Source organism: Nicotiana tabacum, chromosome 8 (assembly GCF_000715075.1).
Source record: "Nicotiana tabacum cultivar K326 chromosome 8, ASM71507v2, whole genome shotgun sequence".
Lineage (NCBI taxonomy): Eukaryota > Viridiplantae > Streptophyta > Magnoliopsida > Solanales > Solanaceae > Nicotiana > Nicotiana tabacum.
The window spans coordinates 107,287,549-107,298,049 of NC_134087.1; the positions used below are offsets into that span (position 1 = coordinate 107,287,549).

General features: G+C 34.8%; 1 protein-coding gene across 1 annotated transcript; it reads right to left on the reverse strand.

Moving 5' to 3' along the window:
* Positions 1-660: 660 nt before the first annotated feature.
* Positions 661-9,518, reverse strand: LOC107826622 (cytochrome P450 71A9-like). Its single transcript, NM_001326169.1, has 3 exons — positions 9,104-9,518; positions 2,001-2,533; positions 661-1,313 (listed from the first exon to the last, which is right to left on the reverse strand). Exons 1-3 carry the CDS (start codon positions 9,441-9,443, stop codon positions 702-704), a joined length of 1,485 nt encoding a protein of 494 aa, NP_001313098.1. The 5' UTR covers positions 9,444-9,518; the 3' UTR covers positions 661-701.
* Between the last annotated feature and the right edge of the window lie 983 nt (positions 9,519-10,501).

The following is a 10,501-nucleotide window of genomic DNA, read 5'->3' on the forward strand; positions in this document are numbered from 1 at the left end:
ACATTTCTATTACTATTTCTATGGTGTGTTCTGACTACAGTAGTCGGAAAAATATACGCGCGAAAAATTCCGTAAAACTTCACGACATTAGTAGTCGAAAACTTAGGCGGCAAAATTCTAAAAAAAATAATATAAATACAAATATAAATTTTCCGACTATAGTAGTCGAAAAATTACGACTGAAAATTGTAGTCGGAACTGGTAGTCGGAAAAAAGCTTTTTTCTAGTAGTAGCAGGAAGACTTATGTCATTAGATGCTCGTTCGGGAAAAAAAATTATTAAGATACAAATTGTTGAAAGTAGAAAAAAAAAAAGACAAGGAAGAATCAGTAAGAAATCTTCTTTTTAAATTATACTTATGTAGTTTTTCATTTTTTTCAATGATGATTTTTATTATTAATTAGGTGGAAGATATATTTTAAAGAAGTCGGATAGCATGAAATGATGACTGCGTGCATCCATGATAAGAAGTTGATAGCAAGGAAATAAGGTAGGTTCGTCACATAAATTAAGAGGAAAAAAAAAATAAGGCTCATTTTACGGAATATATGATGATTTATATAATAAAGTATTGTTAAACTAACTTACATAAATTAGGAAATAAGGAAAGTTTTGCATAATATTGAAATTCAGAAGTTATAAATATATGTTACAAATGACACTTCAAGCTATATATAGCTATGCTAAAATCTTTTAAAATCTCAACAAGTATAATGAGAAGCTACTAAGCAAAGGGGAGATTTCTTGTGCATGGTAATCCCCAAAGCTTCTTCCATATCAACATCCTTAGCTAGCATCCCTTCAGGAAGTGACCAATTATAATGAAACAATAGATTAGCAAGTGCAAGCTCAACAAGTGGTATTGAAAAATTAATTCCTGGACACCCTCTTCTCCCTGCCCCAAATGGCAACAACTCAAAATTTTTGCCTCTGTAATCAATCTCCTTATCCAAGAATCTCTCTGGCAAGAATGTCAATGGATTTTCCCAGTATTTTGGATTTGTCCCATTTGCTGTCGCGTTGATGAAGACTCTTGTATTTACTGGAATTTCGTATTCCATTATTTTGCAGCTGGCTGTTGTTACTCGAGGGACTAGTAATGGGACTGGTGGGTGTAGTCTAAAGGTTTCTTTGATGACCAATTTCAAGTAATCTAGTTTGCAAAGATCACTTTCTTGGACCTTTTGTTTTCCCTTAGAAACTTCTCTAACTTCCTCTTGAGCTTTTCTCAAGACTCTTGGATTTTTTATGAGTTCTGACATTGCCCATTCTATGGTTGTTGATGATGTATCAGTTCCAGCTATGAATATATCCTGCCACAAGATAACCTTTTCAATATATTTGTAAAACAAAATAACCTTTTCATTGCTAATATGATGTGTTAAACACAATTGCTTGTTCTCAACTTAATTTTCATTATTGTTATCTAAAGACTGGGGCTTCAATTTTAGAACATTATGATTCAACTCTCCTTACTGTTGTATATATTTAATTTGGGGTACATAATTGTGTAAATTGTATACTCCTATGGTATACGTAGAAAATATCGATTTGTAATTTATTTTTTTTAATGGACAAATTTTGTAAATAGGTACAGAAGGCTAATTTTTTTCACCCTGCGTGAATAATTCGGTAAAAGTTAGGTGAGACAATACAGCATGGGAACATACTAAAATTTTAAGTTCAAGTCTCACCGACACTATTTTGATCTTAAAAAGAAGGATTTAAACATGGCGAAACACACAATTCTAACATGTATGATAAATAGATAAACTTGTTTTCTCCATTTATGTCATGTCTTCTATTTGTCTAATTGTCTTTTGTCTCTCTCGGGTTTATCCTTCAATATTTTATTTCCTATTTCACTATTCTATTTCTCTTACTATTTTGCACTATCCGTGAACATGCTCTTATTATTTATTGTTTGCTAAAAGAGAAAATAATGTAGAGTGAAGAAGTAGAAAAATAAAGTACAATAATTAAATTGAGAACAAAATTACCGCAAGAAGGCCCTTAATGTGATCATCTTTGAGAGGAATTTCTTGGCTTGGATCCTTTTGAATTCGAAGCAATACATCAATAACGTCTTCATCATCCCTTTGTTTCATCCAGCTACATGAATTAAGATGATCTTCTATTACTTTGTCATAAAACTTATCCAATTCCCTAAAATTATTTTCCAATCGTTCATCAAACCCATTTATTTTGTTAATCCATGCCATCCGAGGAAAATAATCAGCAACGTTAAACTCACCCAATAATTCTTGTGTCTCATATAGAATTTCATTAAACTTCCTATCCTCATAATCATTTCCTCCTTCAGCACTCCCTTTCCCAAAAGCCACTCGACAAACAACGTTATTTGCCAAGGATAGTGCTAATGTGCTTATGTTAACAGGTGAGCTCAAGGAACTACAGATAATTTGAACCAAGCTACTTACTTCCTCGTCTCGAATTGCCTCGAAACTTTGTACTCTCTTTGTACTTAGCAACTCCAACACTAGAATTTTCCGAGCCTCTCTCCAGTAATTACCTGTTAAAAATATAATTAAATAAATTAAAGTGTACTCTCTCTACTAGACGTTCGAGCTTTAAATGAGGTAGTCAAACTATGTGGTATCAATCTCTCGCTTGTTGAAATATAACGTGCTCTCGTTATAAATATCACAACACACACAAAGATGTAAGAGAGAGATAAACATAAAACATACTTCCATCAAATAAAAAACTAAACTCTCACAAAACAGCGTTATTACAAGGGAGGCAAAAAACTAAATTCTCACAAAGCATTATTACAAGGGAGGTTTTTATAAGTGTCAAGAGACGCTTCTAGACCACACCTAGTAAATAACTTAATTTCATACACGCTATGAACTTAGCCACGATAACATACAAGTGATTATATAGAGGAATTTACACAGATTACAACTTTTTTAATACTTATTTATAAAAGTTACAACTGCTTTTAGAAAATTTCACAACATACAATTTATTACAACTTTTTAACTTTTTAGCTAGATTACTAAGTTCATAAACTCCTAAAATTTCTCCCCTAAACTAGGGACACTGGCACAAACAAATTGTTAAGTGGTCAGTTATACATTACCTAATTTTTTAGGCTCCTATAATATCTCAACCACCCCCGTAGATAATACTACACAAGATCATACACTCATGATTAGGGGAGGCAAAAGTGGCCCAAACCCGTTTGACCTGTTTAACCCGCCGTTTAGATTTTAGTGGGTTGGGCATGAACTACTTTAATGATGGGCTAAGTTTGGGTACAATTCAACTAAACCCATTTATTTTCAGTAGCCCAAATCAACTCATGATTTTAGCCCAAACTGACCCATAAATAGCAATTGCCCTTTAAAAGCTTCTAAGGGCGTGTATATTTTCTTAGAAAATGAGTGATTTATTCACTTAATTTTTCATATTTGGTTGGTGAGAAAAAAAATCGAAAAATATTTTCTAGTTCTTGGTTAGAGTCAAAAATATTTTTTCTACATCATGAAAAGAAAGTACTCTTCTTGTTGAAATAAAAAAATATATATTTTTCTACAACAGAAAAAGAAAGTATTCATTTTGTAAAAAAGAAAATACTTTTTCTACATCATGAAAAGAAAGTACTCTTTTTGTGGAAATAAAAGAAAATACTTTTTCTACAACAGGAAAAAAAAGTATTCATTTTGTGGAAAAAAAATACTTTCTCTACATCATGAAAAGAAAGTACTCTTTTTGTTGAAATAAAATAAAATATTTTTCTACAACAGGACAAGAAAGTACTCATTTTGTGAAAAAAAAATATCTTGCATCATGAAAAGAAAGTAATTTTTTGTTGAAATAAGAGAAAATACCTTTTCTATAACATGAAAAGAAAGTACTCATCTTGTGAAAAAAATAATGTTTTATCTATATCATGAAAGAAAGTACGTTTTTGTTGAATAATAGAAAATATTTTTTCTACAACATGAAAAGAAAGTTCTCATTTTGTAAAAAAAAATAATTTTTCTATATTATAAAAAGAAAGTACTTTTTTGTTGAAATAAAAGAAAATACTTTTTCTACAACAGAAAAAGAAAATACTCATTTTGAGAAAAAGAAAATACTTTTTCTACATCATGAAAAGAAAGTACTTTTTTTAAATAAAAGAAAATCATTTTTTCTACAAGAGAAAAAGAAAGTACTTATTTAGAGAAAAAGAAAATACTTTTTTACATCATAAAAAGAAAGTACTCTTTCTGTTGAAATAAAAGAAAATACTCTTTCTAAAACATAAAAAGAAAGTACTTATTTTGTTGAAATGAAAAGAAAATACTTTTTCTACATCATGAAAAGAAAGTACTTATTTAGTTGAAATGAAAGAAAATACTTTTTCTACATTATAAAAATAAAATATTCATTTTATTGTAATGAAGAGAAAATACTCTATCTACATAAAAAGAAAGTACTCTAAATAATATTTTTATGTAAGGTAGGGGTGGGAATTCGGGAGTGGGGTGGGGGTTGGGGTGGTGGGAGGTGGGTCAGAGGTGGCTGGAAAATTCTAATTATACTATTTTTTTATTATTATTATGATCTTTATTACTCCCGTTATTTCAGTTTATGTGAACCTATTTCCTTTTTGGTCTGTTCCAAAAAGAATAATTATTTTCTAAATTTGGTAACAATTTAGCTTAAATTTACAATTCTACCCTTAATGAGAAGTTTTTATAACCACACAAATACTCTGGGCCCTTTTTTGACTTGTTTAGGACCACAAATTCTAAAAGTCTTTATTTTTTCTTAAATTCCGTACCCAATCAAATATGTTCACATAAATTGGAACAAAGGGAGTATAGCATAATAAGATAGAATTATCAGATAATGTTCTAAATATAAGTTGAGTAAAGAAATTAATAGTCATGAATTGGCATTTAGCCTAATACATAAGACAACTTTTATATATGTTTGTTTAGAAGTTGAGAATATTACAAAGATTTGGGTCAATTTGGGGGTTGGATTACAACTCATCGCTTCGGTAAAGGTTCAGTGGTGGGGCCAGCCGGTCGAGGAGGTGACCTGGGAGACCGAGAACCCTCATCTTTTCACTACTTTAGGTATGTCTTTATGCTTGTTCGAGGACGAACGAATGTTTAAGTGTAGGAGGATGTGACGACCCGACCGGTCGTCTTCAGAATTTACACCCCAATCCCCTAATAACTACTTTCCCCAAGTTTTATTTCTGCTAATTTGATTTGCTGAGATGTTCGGTTTTGAGTTTCGGAGGGTTTTTGGACACTTAGTCCCTAAATGAGAGCTTAAGTGTTAGAAAATTGACCGTAGTTGGAATAATATGAAGACGGACTCAGAATGAAAATCCAATGGTTCTGTTAGCTTTGCTGGGTGGTTTCGGGCTTAGGGGCGTGTTCGGATTGTGTTTTGGAGGTTCGTAGCTAATTTAGGCTTGAAATGTCGAAGGTTTAATTTTTGGAGTTTCCGGTCCGATAGTAAGATTTTGATCCGAGGGTCGGAATGGAATTCCAGAAGTTGGAGTAGCTCCGTAGGGTTGAATGTGGCGTGTGTGCAAAATTACAGGTCATTCGGATGAGGTTTGATAGATTTTTTGATCGAAAGCGTATTTTGAGAAATTTGGAGTTCTTAGGATTAAATCCTTGGTTAATTCGAGGTTTCGATATTGTTTTAGGTGTTTTAAGGATTGATACAAGTTTGGATAGTGGTTTGTAACTTGTTGGTACCTTTGGTTGAGGTCCCGGGGGCCCCGGGATGATTTCGGATAGTTGACGAAAGGATTTTTAAAGTTAAGAGGTTGCAGGTTCAGCTAGTATCTGTCATAACCGCACCTGCGGTTTGGGTTCCGCAGGTGCGGAGCCACAGAAGCAGCGTTGTAACCGTAGAAGCAAAAATAAGGAGGAGCAGCAGAGGCCGCAGATGCGGAAGTATTTACGCACCTGAGTAACCGCAGATGCGATGAGAAGGTCGCAGGTGCGGAATTGGGGATTTAAATGAGCTGTCGCAGATGCGACTTGTTTTCCGCAAAAGCGGGACCGCATCGCAAATGAGGAAATCGCTGGGCTGAACATATAAATTCTTGCCTTCACGAATTTTGGCCATTTTTCATCTTTTTCAAAATAGGAAGAAGCTTAAGGAGCACTTTTCAAGAGAGATTTTCATAGGAGTTCATTGGGGTAAGGTATTTGGTCTCTACCTGTTATTATAGTGATTGTTATTATCCTAAGCATGAAAATTAAGGAAAACTCAGTGGCAAGTTGAGGTTTAGGGCTTGACTAATTAGGAACCTTTAAGTGGTGATTTGAGGGACCATTTGGAGTCCGATTTTGGTACTTTTGGTATGCATGAGCTCATGAGAGTATGAGGTTTCTGAAAATATAAATTTTACCCGATTCCGAGACGTGGACCCGAGGGGAGTTTTGGTCATTTTACATAATTTCGAGTATTAGCTTAGAATTTAATTGTAGAATCAGTTACTTGAAGTGTTATTTGCATTATGAAATTGAATTGAATAGATTTGGGCCATTTGAAGTTGAGTACTCGTGGCATGAGCGTTGTTTCGGATTGATTTTTGAGCCGGTTCGAGGTAAGTGACTTGTCTAACCTTGTGTGGGGACCTTTTCCTTAGGATTGGTACATTTGGTAATTGAAATGCCTTATACGTAAGGTGACGAGTGGGAACTTGTGCTAATTGTTGGAAATCTGGTTTTCTTTAAGTAATTACTAGTATGTTTCCTTTCCTGTTTCTATTACTTGCACTGTTAAACCTGTTGTTAGCTTAGGAAAACATGTCTAAGTGACTTAATTGCTTTATTTATTCAACCTGCCTTACTTGAATTCTGTGCAACATGCTAGGCTAGAATCACTTGTTGCCTTAATACGAAGTCTTGCCATTTCTGTATATTTTCCTATTGTTGCTGTGTATTTATTTTGGGACTACGGATGTGGGATTCCGGTAGCTCCCCCTTGTCTGTTTATTTTGGGACTACGGATGTGGGATTCCGGTAGCTCCCCCTTATCTGTTTATTTTGGACTACGGATGTGGGATTCCGGTAGAGCCCCCTACACAATTATATGGAACTACGGGAATGCACCCGGTAGATTCCCCCAGTACTGGGTATTTACATTTGGGACTACGGAACGGGATTTCGGTAGATTCCCGCGCACTATGAGTTGGACTACGGGACGGAACCCGGGAGATCCACTGGATATGTACATATGGGACTACAGGACCGTATCCTGGGAGATCCCCGATTGTTATTATTGGTGTTGAGCTGTATTTCCTTTCCATATTTACCTCGTTCCGCATAGTTGTTGCTGTCCTGTACATCCTGTGTTATTTTACTGCCAAACTTATTATTACTGTTCTGTCCTATACTGTTGATCTTTATATTTTATTTAACCTCAGTAGGGCCCTGACCTTCCTCGTCACTACCCAACCGAGGTTAGGCTTGGCACTTATTGAGTACCGCTGTAGTGTACTCATGCTTCTCATGTGCATGTTTTTCATGTGCAGATCCAGGTACCGCTACTCAGGCCTACCATCCTTGAGGGAGGCAACTGCTCTAGAGACTTCGAGGTACATCTGCCGCGTCCGCAGATCGAGAAATCCCTTTTCTATTCCATCTGTTAAACCTTGCCCTTCTGTATTTTCTTTGTTGTTAGATATTCTGGAGTTAGACCGTTAGATATTCCAAAGGCTTGTGTTTCCGTGAGTTTCCGAATTTTGGGATAGTGTACTTGGTTTTGAAAATGTTGTGTTGTATATGTCGAGCGACATTATAACTATTGTTTCCATTCAGTTATTTTGGTTTTGACTATTTCTTTCGCAACTTTCCTTTATGTTCCGCATTTGTTAGGCTTACCTAGTCGTAGAGACTAGGTGCCATCACGACAGTTCACGGAGGGCGAACTGGGGTCGTGACAGTTTGGCTAATTAATTTAAAAAGCACTTTTGAGCAGTAATTAGTGTTTGGCCAAGCTGTTGAAAACTGCTTCTAAGTGTATTTTCTCAAAAGTGCTTCTAAAAAAGTGCTTTTGGAGAGAAGCTACATTTTTCTGTTTCTCAAAAACTGTTTCTGCTTCTCCTCAAAAGCATTTTTTTCCCTTCTAAAAGCTTGGCCAAACACCTCAATTTTGGCCAAAAGTGCTTTTAGCCAAAAAAAAAAGGGAGAAATTCAAAAATATCCAGATTTAAAAATGGTCGTTCAAAAATTGCCCAGTTTCAAAAGTAATCGAAATTTAGCCACTTTTATGTAAAGATAAATCTGAGTGAAAACACTGCTCAAAATCTGGAAAATACGCCTGTATATTATACTGGAGTTCCAGCATAAGTATACTTGAACTCCAGCATACTGTTCAAAATCCGGAAAAATATCCCAGTATAATATGATGGAGTTCTAGCATAAGTACACTGGAACTCCAGCATAATATACTGGAGTTCCAGCAAGTATACCGGTCCAGCATAATATACTGGAGTTTGGAGCACTGGTGTTCCAGTTTCCAGTATATTATACTGGAGCCAACAAAGTATACAGGTCCATCATAATATGCTGGAGTTCATACACAAGTGCACCGAACTCCAGTATATTATGTTAGATCGGTCTCTGTTGCAGCAAAATAGTGGTTATTTTTCATTGACTTGGTAAACGCTGACTATTTTTGAATGACCAGTCCGAAAACTGGCTATACCGTGCTATTTTTACCAAAAAAATACTTTTGGCCCAAAAATAAGCTTGGCCAAACAGGCTATTAGCCATCTTGACCCAACTCATCTTAACCCAAGTGAATTTTGGGCAGGATTGGACAATGACTTATTTAATGAATCAGCCATCTTGACCAGCCCAAATACAACCAAACAGCCCGATTGCCACCATACAGTCATAATAACTAAAAAGATACATAAATATAGATACTTAACATTTAACTCTATCATTTCTAACAACAGTGTTTAATATAAAAATTGGGTCAGTTATAAGATTCGTTGTCTCATTTGGTACAAAAGAAATTTCAACGTGCTTGATATAAAAACAAGAATCAAATCTGCGTGTGAGAACATATTGAAAATATAATATTCTATCTTACAGCTTACCATAGGGTGCAAATGAAACGTTGTAGCAATTGTAGGAAAGTTTTCTGGCAGCATATAAAGCAGGACGGCCTGAGAAAACAAGGTCGTGAGTTCTAAAGATCTCTCGGGCAATGTCAGCTGAGGAGACAACCACAGTCGGTACAGAACCTAATTGCAAGAAAATGAAATCCCCATATTCATTAGAAAGTTTTTGAAGTGAACGATGAGGTAATTTTCCAATTTGATGAAGGTTTCCTATTATAGGCAGTTTCCTTGGACCTGGAGGGAGCTTTTTTGCTTTGCTTATCCTCATTAGGAACACAAAGAGAAAGAGAGAAGCTAACACCACAAGGAAATTCATTTTTTATTTGGGGTTTGTACGCTGAGGTAACGAGCTTCCTATCATAGACAAGGAATACAACACGTGAAATAATTCCGTGATCGATCCTTAGGGAAAGAAAAGCTGAACTTGGACAGCTGTTGAAAATATTATTTTCTATATATATCCCAAACTGGTTGACCTGTACATGTGAAATAATTCTGAAATAGAAATATAATGGTGTTTAATTTGAACACTTAAATCTTGGTCTTAATGCTGTTCATATTTAGGTGGTCCAGTAACCTACGTCTTCTATTCTTTTGCGTGTCCGTTTCTCGGTTTTTTATTTGATCTCTAGAAATAATAGTCACGAATTTAAAATTTAATATGATTTTTGATTTGTAATTTCTTTCTCCATTTATTCCTCTTTATTTTGATCTTGAGGTGTAGGTATTGGATCCTACAGTATACACGAGTCAACAAGAGATGATGTTTCCCATAAATAATGTCAGCTTAAGTGAATTTCGTTTACGAAGTTACAAAATAAGAGCGAATGTGGAACATTTGGTTAACGACAAGGATTGTTCTCTTACGAGCTTTTAACGGAGGTATATTCAAATAACTTTACGTTCAAGAGTAAATTTGAACTTTTTCCGTGAAGAGGATTATTTGTTATTAGCGATAATGCTAAAATCAGAGTGTTTATACTCGCAATCATTTTTCATAGGAAAGTATTCGAATTTGAATAGTTTTGTTTTTTCAGCTTGGAGTTGAATAGCTTCACTAGTAATAAATTTGTCAAATGCAGATATCCTATAACTCTGTTGGTCAAAATGCACTCACTTTAGGTTTTTGGTGCAAATTAATTGTATCTGGCGGCAAGTGTATACAGAAGACACTATTTTTTGAGCCGCCAAAACATGACTTTGGGCCTAATAATGGAAATTTCATAATTGGTAGGTTCTGCACTTTCATCGCATAATAATGGAATGTTCAATAATTGGTAGGTTATGCATTTTCATCTGCTTAATTGTGTGTGAATTTTTGGCTTCACTTGCCATATTTTCATTTGCTGAATTTTCTCTCTGGCGTGCCATCAT

What these genes read in the sequence shown, in the direction of transcription:
- LOC107826622 (NM_001326169.1), bottom strand. Translation starts at nt 9,443, where the DNA reads ATGAATTTCCTTGTGGTGTTAGCTTCTCTCTTTCTCTTTGTGTTCCTA. An exon ending in CGTTTCATTTGCACCCTATG is followed by an intron (nt 2,534 to 9,103) that starts GTAAGCTGTAAG and finishes TATTTTTAACAG; the next exon opens with GTAATTACTGGAGAGAGGCT. An exon ending in ACATTAAGGGCCTTCTTGCG is followed by an intron (nt 1,314 to 2,000) that starts GTAATTTTGTTC and finishes ATCTTGTGGCAG; the next exon opens with GATATATTCATAGCTGGAAC.